Source organism: Pempheris klunzingeri, chromosome 13, assembly GCF_042242105.1.
Source record: "Pempheris klunzingeri isolate RE-2024b chromosome 13, fPemKlu1.hap1, whole genome shotgun sequence".
Classification (NCBI taxonomy): domain Eukaryota; kingdom Metazoa; phylum Chordata; class Actinopteri; order Acropomatiformes; family Pempheridae; genus Pempheris; species Pempheris klunzingeri.
Window position 1 is genome coordinate 4,393,501 of NC_092024.1, and position 16,927 is coordinate 4,410,427.

At 41.7% G+C, this 16,927-nt stretch overlaps 1 protein-coding gene across 2 annotated transcripts in view; it reads left to right on the forward strand.

Annotated features, from left to right (window-relative positions):
• The first annotated feature begins 1,620 nt into the window (after positions 1 to 1,620).
• The window catches only part of ccdc88c (coiled-coil domain containing 88C), a 41,532-nt gene continuing 26,225 nt past the window's right edge, over positions 1,621 to 16,927 (forward strand). For both annotated transcript variants that reach the window (XM_070841845.1, XM_070841847.1), the window contains exons 1-4: positions 1,621 to 1,700; positions 3,551 to 3,663; positions 6,568 to 6,676; positions 16,468 to 16,537. In XM_070841845.1, the coding sequence (XP_070697946.1) occupies positions 1,641 to 1,700; positions 3,551 to 3,663; positions 6,568 to 6,676; positions 16,468 to 16,537 (352 nt within the window). In that variant the 5' untranslated portion in view covers positions 1,621 to 1,640. The remainder of the gene's footprint in view (positions 1,701 to 3,550; positions 3,664 to 6,567; positions 6,677 to 16,467; positions 16,538 to 16,927) is intronic.

Here is a 16,927-nt window from a genome sequence, read left to right on the forward strand (position 1 = left end):
TTGAAGGATTCGGTGGCTCAAGGTTTCCCCCTTTTTTTTTTTTTGGAATACTTAACTTGAATTTGAGTTCATTCTCTGTGCATATGATTTATGTGGTCTTATATTGTACTGCTAATACTTTATAGGTGCTCATGTAGTTAAGGGGTGGGATGGATGTCTGAGATGGGTGAAAAACTACAAAACGTGAGTTATGTCAATACTGACCTATGGAATTAAATATTTATTCATATATATATATATATATACTTCCTCGCTATAATGCTATTTCTTAGCAATAGATGCACGGTGTAATAATCTAAATGAAGGCTGAATACCATTCAGATAGCCCAGTTCCAGGGTCCTGCTCTGTTTAAATTGACCTTAGCCACATTAATGTTTGCTGTCACACCTTTACTGCTATGGCAAACAAAATGTCTGTTGTGCTTGGCTAATTATTAACTGACAATTATTAATTCAATCAGCATTAGACTTTTTGTCCAGTAGATTTTCACATACAAGGAATTTGCTTTTGGTATTTTGGTGCAATTTAAAAAAAGATATAAGCAAGTAGTTTAGTCAGTAACTATGTGTTGGCTGAGACATAAAATAATTTATTTTCAAGATCAAATTACAAGATCAAATTGTTTAGCCAACAAACAGGAACTGTAACTAATACAGAGGTATAATAAAGTGTGTTGGATGTACAGTCTCATCTAATATATTGTGAAAGCACTGGCACTAATAATCCGTGGTCTTAAGAAACTCTGTTATATGATGAAACTTGTCAACCTTATGAAGACCATTTATCATGACATTACTCACAACATTATCTAACTGACAAAAATCCACCAACTTCATGTACCAGCTTGTGTTTCGGAGGCTCCTTCTCAGGACGCTTTCATCTTGTCCCGTCTGAACTCTTTGGCTTGACTCTGTCTGGCGGTGACATCAGACTCAGAGAAAACGCTACCACAGCACTGCGCTGCAATTGGCTGATTCAACGCAAAGGGCGGGACCCTCTCTTCTTGCCGTAGCGGATTGGTTGGTACTCCTGTCAGTCAATCCTCCCCTACCTCTGGTGGCACGGTCAGGTTGATGGAGAGAAGGAGAGTTGAGAGCGAGGCAGACGTGGTGGGGATGTAACAAACAACGGAAACAACTATTCTAACGCTCTCTCTTTTCTTCTATCGTGCTTTATACTTTTCCTCACTTCGTTTACTTTTCTCTTATTATTTCACGGCCGCTTCGCCGCTTTACGGTCCGAGTCGTGTATCCTTGGCAACGCGAACAACTGTCCTGCGAAGTTTGGATCAAGTGTTGAACCTTCAGCCGGAAAACACTCTGGATGTTTCCCCGCTAAACTCACGGAACTCACTCTGGGGGGCACTTTGGCGGCCGTGGAAGTATTTCGAACAGTTTTTATTGTTATTTAACTCGCTTTTTGTTTTAAACCCAGTGTTTAAGGAAACGGGACAGCGCGAGACAATAGTGGTGCGTGAGAGGGAGCTCGTGCAGGGGAGGGGGGGGTCGATGCCTACCGGGGGCTTTGTTCTGTCCTGCGTGCAGAGCCACCGCGAGCCCGCTGCGGAGAGCAACTGACCGGCCGGTGGATTGATGATCGGTTTTGACTGAGAAGCACACTCGGAAGAGGCAGGGCAGACATGGACGTGACTCTGTCCGAGTTACTGGCCACTTTCATGGAGTCTCCGCTGGTGGTGTGGGTGAGTGGGAGCAGCACGCGCGCGCACAGTCAGGGTGATGCACGCGAGCTGCTGACCTGTGTCTCTGTTTGACTTTCTCTGTCCTCCTCTTTCACTTGGTTTCAACAACTAGCTCTCTTGTAGAAACCAGCAGCTCCAACAGACCTCCAGTGTGCCAGTGCAGTGCAGTGCACGGTATTGAGCTCTGCTGCACTGTTAACCCTCACACTGTGACGTTACAGCCTTTTCACTGTCAAAGTGTCACATTAAGTGATCCGTTGAGTGATCCGTTGGTGCCCCTGGGACTTTCCAAAAGTAGATCTCACATCAAACAGAAAGAGTTGTCTTTTCTGCTTCACTGGTTGCTGCTGCAGCTGTTTGCTCATTGATGGGTCTTTTGCCTCTGCTCGTGTACACAAGCATCACCTTCAGATTCAAATGTTCTCACTGTGTGGGGGGATTTTAGCGTTCTTGTTTTATGTCTCACCACCTTCACAGGAGCAAACAGCACTGCTGCTGATTTCACTGATATAGCAAAGCTTTAAGCAGAGACTGAGCGAGTAACTGGTTAAAACTTCCTGAAAACCAAATCCACAGTAAAGCAGCACCCTAACATCCTCTGAACCAACCAGAAGTGACTGCATCGCACACCTTGTTTTCCACGCACCTGTTCATAGCCTGTTTTAATGACAACGTCAGTGCATTTATTTTGTAGTTAAGTAATTCATTAAAAATGTTTCACAACATTAAAAGAAAGCAAAAAAAACAACAACAGGAAAAGGAGGTTAAATATAGTAATTGCCTCGTAGACTTCGTTATGGATACCAGTGTCTTCAGAGTTTGCTTAGGACCCGTTTTGATCTTCCAGATGCCCCAGGCCAAATAATGACAAGCAGCAGAGCAGTCAACAGCCCTATGACCTCACATCCTGTTGACCTGATCGGTCAAACAAACATTTTTCCCCCCTTAGTTTGACACAGACAAACACTATTAACCTAGCCACGTGCTAGAAAGACAACACAGGGCAACTTTCACTTCACCACTCTCTGTCTTGTCATCCTCTGGTGGTCGTTATTTACACTTCCAGGGTTAGAGAAGTGGGGTTTGTGACCAGAAGGTTGCCAGTATGCACCCGGTTTTAGTTTGGGTGGAGAAAATGAAAGAGTAGTGCTGGCCTTTAGCAAGGCCCTTAATCTCCAACTCCGTGGCCAGCAGACCAGACTGTGGTTGTACTGGGCAGCCTCCAGCTGTGCCACTGTGTGAGTGTGAGCAGGGCGTTCCTCAAAAAGAGGCCATTACCCTTAGCCAAAGCCTCCTGAACAAATAACTGTAAAAATGTCAAATGTGCTGTGTATGGCATTTTATGCCAGTGTAGCTCTTAAATGAGAGGTTAGTATTTTTTTCAGGTCAACCTTAAAATATTACTGATGTACCTATATGTACATTAAAAGGGTTATTGGTCCCTTCCAAATGCAATTTCAGCATAAATGGTGAGGGACAAAATCACAGTACTTGTTGTGCACAAAAATGCATTGTTCAGCTGTTGTTAGTATGAAGCTAGTAGTCTGATTTAATCAAATCAAGTGTGTCTCTTCCAAAGTCTTTTTTAGTACCAAATTTCCTCCATGTCTTACCGTCGTCCTGCTGCAGGTCTGCAAGGAAAATGCTGTCTGCAGAAGCACACGGAGGAGCTTTCACAATAAAAAGGCCAAAACTTTGGAAGACACTCAGTTGATTTAACACGATGTAGAAATGTTGACCTAAAATTCACCGGGATGTCAACCAGCATATTGAGTTGAAAGGAAAAGCATCAAGAGTGCTCTGTGGAAATGTCTAGGTGTGAAGTGCTTGACCTCTGTTTCTACCCCTAGGTGCGGACATTGGGCCCTTTGGGTTCGTGTGACGACGTAGGCTCAGAGGAGCGGGTCAACATGTTCATGGAGCTGGTGGACGGCGTCTTCCTGCACAAGATCATGACACACATGTACGTTCCACAGCTTAGTCAGTGAAAAACTTCTTAAGTGTGTATTTTTGTGTGTCTTGACTGGATATGAGTGTGAGTTAATCAAGTATTTCCTGTGTGTGTGTGTCTGTGGAAGTGTGTTTTGCGTGACCACATCCTGACTTGCTGGTTTCAGGTTGTAAACGTCACAGCCAGATGTGCTGCTGAAGTCTGAATCAAGAAACACAGTAAGGTATAAGAGAGACAATGACTGAGATCAGTCGCTTTAGAACTGAACTGCTGTCAGCTTGTACTGTGACTCAGGAATTACAGTCACAAGCAGGAAGGACTGTGGTCCAACAACTCTGGACAGATTCAGTAAATGCATACATAGTGGCTGAAATCAAAGAAGCTGGCACTGCATGCAAAGACTCAATCAGAAATGTGAAAGTGATGGAACACTCACCAACATGAGTGCAGGGTGCATATTTTCAGACAGCACAATGTGGTTTGTTAAGGCTACTCAAAGACTCATGCTTGGTATACTATAGGTGCCTTGTGACAATATCCAGGTTTATGTATATGTTTTAATACCACTCGCATGTCCAAAGTGTTCCCTCCAAGATTTTGAATAATAGTTGTGACGACACTCTATTATTTTCTTGACCAAAGACCAAAATTAACAATCTAAATACTACCTAACTACCCTGTTTGTTGCACTCAGCCCCTAGCCAATTGGTTCCTTCATCAGGTCAGACTTTAAAATGTTTCTATTCTTTGTATTTATGACCAAACATCTGCAAAACTAATAACATTCCCATCAGCCTCAGCTGAACTTCAAGTTAGGTGCTAATTAGCACATTTTATCACGTTAACATGCTAAACTAAGATGGTGAACATGGTAAACATTATACTGGCATCAACGTGGTAAACATTATACTGGCATCAACATGGTAAACGTTATACTGGCATCAACATGGTAAACGTTATACTGGCATCAGCATGGTAAACATTATACTGGCATCGGCATGGTAGCATTGTCATTGCTAGAATTTTAGCATGCTGAAGTTAGCATTTAGCTTAAAGCACTGTTGTGCCTTAGTGCAGCCACTAGCATGGCTGTAGACTCTTAAGGGCCAGTTTACTCCATCAGAACTGCTCGTTGAACCCTTTGTCTTAGAGAGGCTCAGTAGTTCAATAAAACAGCGGGACATTAGCAAATGTTTCTCACAAAAGAGTAAAGAATGCATTTGTTGAGGACTATTGTGGTGGAAAATGAGAAGATCGATGTGGACTATATGTGCGATTAAGGCCAAATTAACGGCAGCATGTGTGTTCATGGCAATGAAGGAACCCGGTGCATGGCTGACTAATGTGGTTTAAAAGTTTTTGAACAACAGTAGAGGTCTATGGCATAGAGGAACAGGATATATCAGGGTATCAGGCTTGGGATGCACACAGTACTTGCTAATATGATACACTTATTGTCGGTTTTGTATTTCCATGGGGTTTGTTGACAGTAAAAAAACACATAGCATATCATCAGACTTATCTTTTAATTATTTTCTGGGGTGGACAGACAGCATTTGGACCACAGGACACTAATACTGTTGACAATGATAAAAATGAAACTAATTATGTCAATCTGAATCTTCTCCCATCCAGACAGCCCCGTGTCCCCAATCAGACCAAATGCTCATGTTAGTTATTGTCTTCAGAAACAATGATAATCATACTATTGTTCTCCACTCACTGAATGTAGGCTGTGCTGTGGGGGGTTGGGGGTGATTAGGACTCGGTAGGGGTTTACGGGAAAGTGGGTTACAGAGGAGGAGGTCAGGATAGAAGAGCCATGTGGAATATTAAAGGAAAGCCACTCAGAGACAGTTGGTAAACCAGTCAGGCAGAAAACCAGTCAGCTGTGAAATCAGACTGTAAACAAAAACAAACTCTTGGCTGTGGCAGAAACTTGGAATGACATTGTAATTGAATCAGGGCATTTTAAATTGACTGTGTTGATTGACTTGCTAACCGGGAGTTAAACTGTAAAAGACTGAATGTCTGGGGAAATTTAGCATGCTTGCTACTGGTAATTTGCAGTTGTATGGTGGTCAAAATATAGTTATTGAACGGAGCTGAGATAGAATTTAAAATGGAAGTGCTGAAAGAAGATAAACATTTCAGTTTAAGTTGAAGTATTGAACGGGTTGAGTGGTAACTGTGTCAGTTACAGTGAACGTGCTGAAAGGAGTGATGAATTGAGTTGGAAATCTCAGCGTGTGTGTGGACGTTAGGAAAGAAATGAGTGCCTCTTGAAGTACATGCACAGAAAAAAGATGTGTGAAGTTTCAGCTGAAGTGGAAGCAATGAATGACATCAGTCATTTTTCAAGCAAAAATGACTAGAAAATGGTTTCAGATTCACCAGTGTGAGGATTTGTTGCTTTTCTCCGTCATGTGTGATAAAGCTGGATGTCTTTGGGCTTTGGACCCAACTGTTCCAACACAATAAGCGACATGAAGATGTCCCCTTAGCTCTATTAAATCGTTTTTAAATGTAAAATGTCAGAAAACAGTCAAATATAATTAAGTGATGAATCAAGAAAATTGTCGCCATTTCTTATTTATTTAAGTGAGTAGAATATGCTTTCCCAGAAAAATGAAAGTCTGTTTGTAGCCTCTTTATGTGTGGAATAGTTTCCGTTTAAGGTGAATTAAGCGCATGATATCATAGCAGGTCTGCCAGACAGCCTTACACCCCCCCCACCCCCCAGTACATATGCAAATCAGTGTGGCACAGGCTGACGTGTTGATGTGGGCATAAATCCTCGCCCAGCACAATAGTTACCCTGCACTTGGGGAGTGTGTTTGTGGAGTGATCTTTGTCTTAAACAGCCACAGATATTGTCAGTCTAAGTGCTCCTGTGGTGTGTGTGTGTCTCCATAGTGACCCCAGCCCAACCAATCAGAGGCTGAACAAGAATGTGAACAATGATCTGTCGCTTCGCCTTCACAACCTCTCCGTTCTCATCAGACACATCAGGACGTACTACCAGGTATGCATGCACACACACACACACACACACACACACACACACACACACACACACACACACACACACACACACACACACACACACACACACACACACACACACACACACACACACACACAAATTGCATAACACAGCAGCATTGATGGGTCAGACTTCACTACAGTGGCAAAGCATCTGTCCAGATTGTCATGATAATTTACTTTTTCTGTTCTGAGTGTCTGTCTTTCTGTGTGGAGATGCAGCTGTTTATGTATCCTCAGCTGAGTTACTTTGCCTCGAGGGTGCAAATGTATTTTTGCCTTTTTGCTGTCATCATTGTCATGTGTGTCTTCTGACATGTCTATTTTAGCTTAGAGGCCCTGTAGGCAAATGGACACAACAACACATTCCTATATTAAACCACATCAGAGTGTGTGTGTGTGTGTGTGTGTGTGTGTGTGTGTGTGTGTGTGTCACTCATGGGCTCATATTGACAATGGTATATATCAGTATGGATCAACCTTGAACTTTCTAACCAATCATTTTTTTAGTTGTCATGCTTGATGACCAATAATCTGCAGTGATCAATACTAGCAGGAGGTAACATAGTATGATCAGGTCAGTGGGCACAATGATCATGCAAACGTTATGCTCAGTGTGAGCATCTTTCACATAACATTACTATCGCTTACACTGCACTTTTCTTGTTCTTTGATGTTTGATTCAGTTCACTAAGACGATTTTGTAATTGGTGTCTGTAATAGTGCCTCCAAAAAGTTTGTCATAAAGAAAAATATGAATCGAAATTCTGCTTTGCATTGAAATGAGTACGTTTGGATTTAAATAATCCTGAAATGGTAATTGTGAATCTTACTGCTTCAGTGATGAATCAGTTTGCAGTCAGATGTCATTATAGATCATACTTAAAAGATGTGAGAGAAGAATAACCAATAGTCAGCCATTTTAAAGCAGAAAAGGTGTACATGGACTTAACAGAGCTGGTATAAGACTTCCTAAGAGGAAAGGATTACTATTTCCAAATGCAGCATAAATTGAACCATGTCTTTTTTTCCCCAAGAACACAGACCACCACTACTGTGACCACCGTGTTCCATGCCTTTTAACATAACCCTCTTTAAAAGGGGAAAAGGGTCAGTTGTCCCAGACCCTAAGCAAAAGTTTGTCTAATCCGGAAAAGATTTTCTTATTATCGAAGGATATTGAAGTATTGAGTTTTTCCAAGCTTGTAGAGTTTAGTACTTTGTTAATCCATCGTTCAAATAAAGGAGATAAAGAATGTTTTCATTTCAAGATTAGATGCCAAGCCAGTAAAATAGTGAACATAAAAGCCCTTTGCAAAAGGGAGATCATCATTATACAGTTAATCACTTTAAACTATTTACAGGCAGTATGGAGCTACTTTCCTTTACTGGATAACTTGTAGATTATGTACTGAGAGATGTATGTATTCTAATGTCATACACATCAGCCAGGGGATTAGGCTTCACAGCAGCCATGCTTGTCCACATGTTGTAGTTTAACATCCAGTGATATAACACACAGAATGAGTGACAACTGCGGTGAGACCCTGATAGAAGGATACTCAAAACACAACAGGTGCACTGGAGAGGCAACAGCAAGACAACCCCCCAAAAAGAGGATGGTTTTGCAGCTGGTGGCCACAGACAATTACTCTCTCCTTATCCTTCCTGACTGATTCTTCTCTAGTTTTGTGTTTTGCTAGTGTACAGTCACCACTGGTAGCATGGTGATGGTAGTGGTACCTGTAGCCTATTCAGTCCAGCTCCTCCAGGATGGCACATCCATACGTGCCGTCATAAGAAGGTTTGCTGTGTCTCCCAGCACAGTCTCAAGAGCATGGAGGAGATACCAGGAGATACATGAGGAGGGCTGGACAGGGCCGTAGAAGGGCATCAGCCCAGCAGCAGGACCAGCGGGCTGCTGGTGTGCATGTTTCTGACCAAACTGTCAGATGAAATCCTCAGATCCGTTGTCAGACTTGACGCTGGTGCAGTGGGCCCTGGGTTCCTCTTGGTGCAGGACAATGCCTGGCCTCATGTGTAGGCAGTGCCTGGATGATGAAGGCATTGATGCCATTGACTGGCTCTCATGTTCCCCAGACCTGAATCCACCTGAGAACCTCTGGGACGTTATGTATCCGACGTCGCCAAGTAGTGCCACAGACTGTCCAGGAGCCCAGTGATGCTTTGATCCAGGTCTGGGAGGAGATCCCCCAGGACACCATCCACCGTCTCAACAGAGTAGTAGTTGTAGATGATGAGAGTTGCCGTGATGAAATTCACGCAAGTTGGATGGTCATTTAAATTTTGTACTTTGATCTCCAGTGTGATTTTTGAATCCAGTCCTCAGTCAGTTGGTGATTGTGGTTTCCAGTGACCGTTGTTACTTCATTTTGTTCTCAACGAATTACACAATGTACAGTAAAGATCTTGATCTTGAATCTTAAGTTTTCATCGAGATCAGATGTGTGATTTAAGCAGTGCATGGATGTGTGTGGATGTCTTCCGAAAGCAAATCACAGCATTTGGTGGGAGGCATAAATCCTTTGATTTATGCAAAAGACACACTTAGATAAGGAGCTAAGACGCAGTTGATTTGGTTGAGCTGCAGTCATGTCCTGCTGACACGCACACACTTCCTCTAAGCTCTGACCCCACACAGTGATGGGAGTGTATTGCTTGCTTGTAATGTTTGCTTGTAGTTGTTGCTGTTTTTAATCTCTAGGAAGATTATTTGATAGCATGACCCTATAAACCATGTGTCAGCCTTTTATATTTGCTTAAATAACTTAATGTTGTACTTTATTAGCCACAAATTGCACTGTAGGGGTTATTTATGTTTTAGATGGATTTAACTTTTTACTGATGCTCAGAAGGTCTGATACACCTTAAGCTTTTACTAGGTTTAGGGATGGTAATATTGGTGGGTGATATTGTATTTAGAAAACTGCCCAGTAGACATTTGGGGAGTAGGGTCATATATTTATATGGCTCAGAGGTGGGCGGCTTGAGGCCTGAGCCAGCCCAAAACTATAAGCTTTAACACAAAGGAAGGTTTTTAGCCTAATCTTAAATGTAGAGAGGGTGTCTGCCCCCTGAACCCAAACTGGGAGGAGAGTCCACAGGAGAGGAGCCTGATAGCTGAAAGCTCTGGCTCCATCACTACTTTAGAGGACTTTAGGGACCACCAGTAGGCCTGCAGTCTGGGAGCACAGTGCTACAGACGCAAATGTTCCTGTAGTTGCGTCACTCACTTAAGGTGCCTGAAAGGCTATCCCAGTAAATTACTGGGAACCATGTCTGAAAGTGGCTTAAGATGTTTGATATCATGTAATTCACGAATACAGGCCTGGATACTGATTTAAAGAAAATGACGACAATTTAAATTACATAGATATTATCCTTAAGTCCCACCAAACAGAGATGGCCATTATTTGGTTTTTGGTGATGCCAAACAGAAAGCGCCTCAGATGAAAATCTGAAAAAATACTTCAGTATAGCATTAAATATATATCTAGCTCCTGCAGATCACCCAATTAATACCACATTTGCTGCTGAATGTGTGTTTGTGTGTGTGTGTGTGTTCCTGCATGCACGTGCATGAAAACTATATGAAGTGGGTCATTCTGGGCAGTATGAGGTTAATCTGCCTATGGTTGTTAATCTCCAACCAACAAACACTCAGCCACGGACACATGCATGCAAACATCTCATAGAATAACCTTAAGTCAGTGAGTTGTGAGCTTTAGAATGGTACTTCATTTCAAATCAGCTGCAAGAACAAAACACAGACACAGACAGGCACACGTACATATCCAGCTGTTCATACGGGGCTGGGTGTTGGCTTTCCCCTAATTAGAGGATGTCACAGCAGAGATCCAGGCTGATCCCATGATTCCTCCCAGTCTCCCTAGTGACAAAGCACCAATCCTTTGGGGAGGGGTGGGTGTGTGTGTGTGTGTGTGTGTGTGTGTGTGTGTGTGTGTGGGTGTGAAAGAGAGAGGAGTCTGTCGTCTCTCCTCTGTTCCCAGTACAAAGCACAGTAACCTGATATCACAAGCTTGGAATACTCTGGGTTTTCTGTGTAACTGGTCCATCCAATTGCTGGAATAAGTAACTGATCAACTCATCAGTTTACAGTGCACAATATTTATTATTATTGTAAATGGAAAACCTTTTTGCTGTATTGTCTTTTGGTCAGGAAAAATAAGCAATTTTGTAACAACAGTTGTCATTATTTTTTGACACTTTGACACAGGCTAAAGACTCATGCAGTACACATGGCAGTTTAAATTGCATACAAATTAATGATGGGCAGTGTATAAGAGGAACACCGCTAGAGATATTTGGCATGTTTTATAGACTGTATAATTTATTCATGTCACACAAGAAACTGAGGCAGACAGTGCTACAGGAGCAAATAACAAACAAATGAATTGTTGGAAAAAAAGGGCTGCTATAGGTTGGTGGGGTTGCAAGTATTTACAAGCTGTCGATGGCAATCAAACAAGCATCGTATTTTATCACCTCAGAATAAACATACATCATTATAAGGGCTTTTTGAGAATGTGCTCAAGCTGTGACACAAGTAGATCTGTTGTTGGCCTGAAAAGAGAAAAAAATCACAATGAAGACATCACTGTGTCAATCAGTGACTAGCTGACGAGAAAAGCCAAGAGGGCCATTTATTTGTTCTGACCGTCATTCTGTCTGATCACAGAGCGTCTATAATACTCTAACAATGTCTGAGTGTGACAGCTCTTGCATGTAGAAGTGTGAAACTCTGGCTCTTGTGAAAGAGATTTTACTGTTGTGTAGTCTTTCTCTCGCCCCTTTCCCCTCTCACTTTACCCTCCTTGGTTACCGTGGGAACTGCAGAACAAAGCCTGTATGGGATGTTTTGAACTCCATATCCTCTGGCCTACTTTGCACATACACACACCCTGGCCAGATGGATTGCAATATTCAGTTTGTGTGCATCTGTGTGCACGTGTGTGTGTGTGTGTGCTGACCCTGGTCAAAGTTGTCAATAGAGTTTTATTGCCCCAATGAACTGCCATTGCCGCTGTCAGGAATGGCTGCAGTTTTGTGTGTGTGTGTGTGTGTGTGTGTCTGTGTGTGAGGAGTGAGGCGTGAGGCAGGAACGTGATGCAAAGTTGGCTTATCTTTTGGTTTTTACCTAACTTAAGGTACTGTGTGTGAGTATTTGTGTATGTGGTCACTCTCAACCCTTTTGATTTGTAAAAGGCTCAGAGACAGAGTGCTAATGTTCCCTGAGTCAATAGAAAAACCACAAAGAGGAGAAAGAAAAGAAGAGCAGTTACTATGGAGGAACCAGTGAGCCTTGACTTGTCTCCTCTGTCAGTCAGTCATCTGATAAAAAAGTTTCTTAGGAATGAAGTAGTGTTAAGTACTAAACATTTATTTTTATAGACACCAATAGATCTTGTAGATATATAGATAGTAGAACTGTTTTGACCTACACAAATATTTGTTGTCCTTTTTGTCTGTCAGTCAGTCAGTATATTCTTACAAAATGACTGTGTCCATTACTGTGCCATCACTATGGATCTAGATTCAGGTTACAAACTGCCAATTATTATTTTCAATAAACTTAGTGGTTTTGTGGAGCCTTTGCAGACCGACGTGGTCCGAATGTTTTCTAATTGATGTGCTTTTAATCTTTCATTACTCAATGTTATTGTTGACTTCATTGAAGTATTCATTGATTCTTCACATGCACCTGTTCGCCATGGTGAGAGGAGATTTTATTGAAATGTCTTCTTATTCACAGCATCATACAAGTGCAGGGCACAGAAGTGCTGTTTGGGCAGGAAGCCTGAATGGATCAGAAAACATTGCTGATGTCGGCCTGTAAAGCCCACTGAGATATTATATGTGAAGCTTAGCTGTATAAATAAATGTGACTTGATGCATCCAAAAGGAACTAGTGCAGAGCTTCTCCAGAGGAGAGGAGTTGGAATTTGAAGCAGTGAAAGTGGTGAGAAAGTTGTGGAACACAGACCATAGCAGCTCGGTTTAAGTCAGATCTGCTGTTAGCTGCCACCATTTTATTGATCTCGGATTAGAAATGTGAGCCCAGTGTGTTAGTGGGCCACAGATTTAGGCCTTGTGTGTGTGTGTGTGTGTGTAAATGGGTCATGTAGCAAGTTGTATTGATTCCTTGTCAGTTTTAAGTGTTAGATCCTGCTGGTGATGTCGGTGCAGGAAAGTATCAATAGATCTGAGCTATCACTAATGCACACCCACACTCACACACACATACACACACACACACAACACACACAGAGCAAAAGTCAGAAAAGTATGCATTTTAATCAGAAATAGACATTCACCTTATTCACACTGTCTTAGTATTTAATGTGTGCACACTGACATCGTGCTTGCACAAAAAATAAAATCTAAGGTTGTTACAGTAGCCAGAGAGCAGAGTGTAAGTCTATCTGTGTCATCTATAATAAATAACCAGCTGGTTAGCTCTGACCTTAGCCGTGCCATTAAAGCCACACTCTTTTTTTTTTCTGAATGGAAACGCCAACTTCACAGAGCTCTATCGCAACTGACATGTTAATAGAGGTTGTACTTTGCTGTGTGAGGTTTAAGCAGTTAGGGATCGGATAAGGTGAAACTCATGGAACGTTTTAGTGTGGAAATGTTTTGGACCTTTCCCATTCCTTTTCTATAAGACAGGAATGTAAGAACGTACAGTATGTGACACATGCTAGGTGTAAATAGTTAAATGGCAGAGTCATATTGGCTATGGCTATGGCCAGACTAACTAGAGCTAGAAAGGTAAAGGAGCCTGGTTTGCTGGCCCTGCTCTGACTGCTGTGTGTCTGTCTGACCAGTAGATGGGCACTTCTGTGTGGTTTATCAAATTAAAACATTGATAAAACACCAGAGCAGTGTGCTGTGTTGGGCTCTTGTGAAATAATTATGGTAATGGCACATCAGGATGTTTGACCACGTTATACAGTATAGTAAATCTGTTATTCCAACACAGCTCCACTACCCATATGCAATACATGAACTAAAATATTTTTTATTACACATACTGCACTTGAATAAAGTTATACAGTCATTGCATGATTTTAAAGCTTGTTTTGAAGATGTAATGATTTTATTTTGATTTTGACCAATAGTAATAATGAGGCTGACACCATGTTGTTACAGACAAAGACGATTCACACATTCAAAGACACATTCTCGTTATATCCCCTGTAGTGCAAACACATTTCTTATGCATCCAGTGACCTTGTGGTCATGTCCTGAGTGCTGTGCCATTCTTGGGGGGCATCTATATAACAGCACCCAGTGCATCTATGTTCCATACTGCCTTCATGTTCTGCAGTGTCTGCTGTCAAAGCTACACCCTGTTTGGGATAACTTAAAATCCTAGAGTATGATTTAGTGCAGTGTGGGATATGTCAAGCTAGTACACCATGGCTTTAATTTGCTCACACCCATACGAATGATGATGGACCCCTCAAGGGACTGTGCAAGCATGGTGCATGGTGGATTACCTTGCAACTGATTGCACAATCCAAACAGAATGATTATAAATTGTACAACACCCACTGATTATTAAACCATGAACAATTAATACTAAGTCTGTCATAACGCTAATGCTATGTCGTTTTTAGTGGAGCCAGCTCTGCTGGGGCTTAGCCTGACAAGATGAGAGTCTCAGATGTACTAAAATGATGCCAAATAGGAAAAAAAAAGAAAAGGTGAAACATTTTTCAACTCCTAACATCATGGTTTTTCTTCTGGCATCACCAATGCAACATTTGGGCAATTTCTCACCCGACTAGTGGCCAGAATAGAAGAAGAAACTGTGTTCCTTTTTTACTTCAATTTTGTTTTCTGGTTCAGGAGATATATTTTGAATAGTAGCAGTCCATCGTAGTGATGGACTGGAAAACCACCACCAAATCTCATGCAAAATATCATCCCTCTTGCCCTTTGAGAGTGTATTTAGTGTTTAGTTAATAGTTGTTGGTTGACCTCATCTGCAATGTGTCTCAGTGAAACAAACTTCTTGGCAAAGCTGCCAGACGGACTGTGTGTGTTAGCTGAATTCCTGCTGTGCCTTAAAGACATCTGGTAGCCAGCTCACATGTTTTATTCAGACTTCACACTGTTCTGTGTGTGTGTGTGTGTGTGTGCGACAGAGACAGACAGAGAAAGAGGTTGGATCTCTCGTTACCTGCTGGTATATACGCCAGTGTAACAGTATCTACAGGTATTGCACTACCACTACACTCACCACCTCAAAGCTGCCTGTGCAGCTCAGTTGTAACTATGGTGTAAGCTGATAGGACATTTATTTGCCTGGTTAGCAAATGACATTCTAGACCAGAGCCCCATATCTAATTAAGCTGTGACGGCGACTGAACATACAGTAAACAGCAGCACATTTAGGAAGTGTTGAAAGTTTTTTCGAGTTCATTTTGCTCACATGTGAGTTTTGATGTCTTTCCCTATTGTGAGAAGGTGTGTATGCGAGGTGTGTGCTGTGTTTTTGAGTATATTATTCCAGCCAGCCCTTCCCTGCTGACAGTCACTTCCCTCATCCTCAAACACCCAGATCTCACACACACACACACACACACACTATTAGTACATTTTCCTTCTCCTTAGCCAGGGGTCGTCAGCATGTCTCCTCCCATGCGTCCTTTCTGTAAAACTAATGTCTTCCTATGCGACCTTTATTCCCCTGTAATGTATTCTCATTTTAAAAGAACTTGCTTTTGCAGAAACATGAGCTAATTTGCACGTTTGCGTCTCTTAATTCAGTGTATTTGATTAATTAGAGATCATACTTAAGTTAAATATTTAAAGTGCTTTTATTTGTGGCATGTTTTGTTGGCCTGTCTGGACAATCAGGTATGCGTTGGGAGTCAGAAGAGGATATTCTGGCATGGAAAGCATTCCCTCCTAGTGGGCTGTTTCTTTCCTGACTCACACACACACACACATGCGCACACACAGTCTGCAGGGTGTTTCCTGTTGGCTGCTTGCCAATACACACATGCGCACAAACATGTAGGCACACGAGTCTGGGTCAGTTGGTGGCTGGACTTTGATTCATTTCTAGAAAAGTGTGTTTTTATCAAAGCTGGTCAGCTCTTGTAAAAACATAAGCAGCACCAGTCCGCTGTCCGCTCTGCTTCCACACTTCTACACCGCAGCAAATAAGCTGCTGTTAGAGGCTCAACTAGAAGTCAGTTGTCAGGGAGTTTTTGATTTCACGTAATATTTCTATTTTTTTAGAAACACTTTTAAATGACTGTGTACAGTCCTACAGATTTGGTGGCATAATTTATATCATCGGCAGATTTGAGCTTATCGCAGATGTTGAGGCATATAAACTAGCCAACAAGCCACAAGAAAATGTTAGAAGTAATTTAGAAATGGCGTCTTCATCGCATAGTTTATCCACCAGGTAGCACAGACAAGTTCATTTTTAAGTTGTAAAATCTACCCCTCATTGCATATTTTAACCACAATTATTCATTTATGGAATCTGTCTGGAAAATGTTAATGTGTTTTTTGTATTGGCCCTGGAATTGTTGTCAGATTTTTTTCATTCTCAGTTATGGAAGTCCAGTCCCATGGACAGTTTCTAGTGCTCCTGCAGTGTTTATCAGTAATACTGCCTTTTGCAAAGTTCATCATTATGACCATAACATTGAAAATTTATTTTTTCTTAATATCTGCCCTCCAACCTCCTTTTCTCTGCTACAGGAGACTTTACAGCAGTTAATAGTCATGCCCCTTCCTAACATCTTGTGCATCGCCAAGGATCCGATATCAGGTAACACACTCTCCCACACATCACAAACCTTATTGCTAATTAGGTCCTTCATATTTCCATTACGTCCTTGTCTGTGCTTTAATAGAAATGCATTATATGTGTGTCTATTTATGTTTCATCTTCAACTTGGATTCTGCTCCCATGACATCATTTTAAATACTGGTCTTTTGGAGAATTTCAATTATTGCTGCATGAGCTTGGGAACTTTGTTTTTACTGCAGATGTTATGATGCATATTAGTCACAGCATTAGTTGATTAGTTTATAGCTATAGTTAGTTTTGAACTTTAATATGCAGCAAAGTTAATAATGCCCTGCTTGGCCTTTTGGAAGCATGAAGAATCAGGACTTTATTCCCATCCTCCTGAATTTTGGGTGTCTCGGTGTGGTA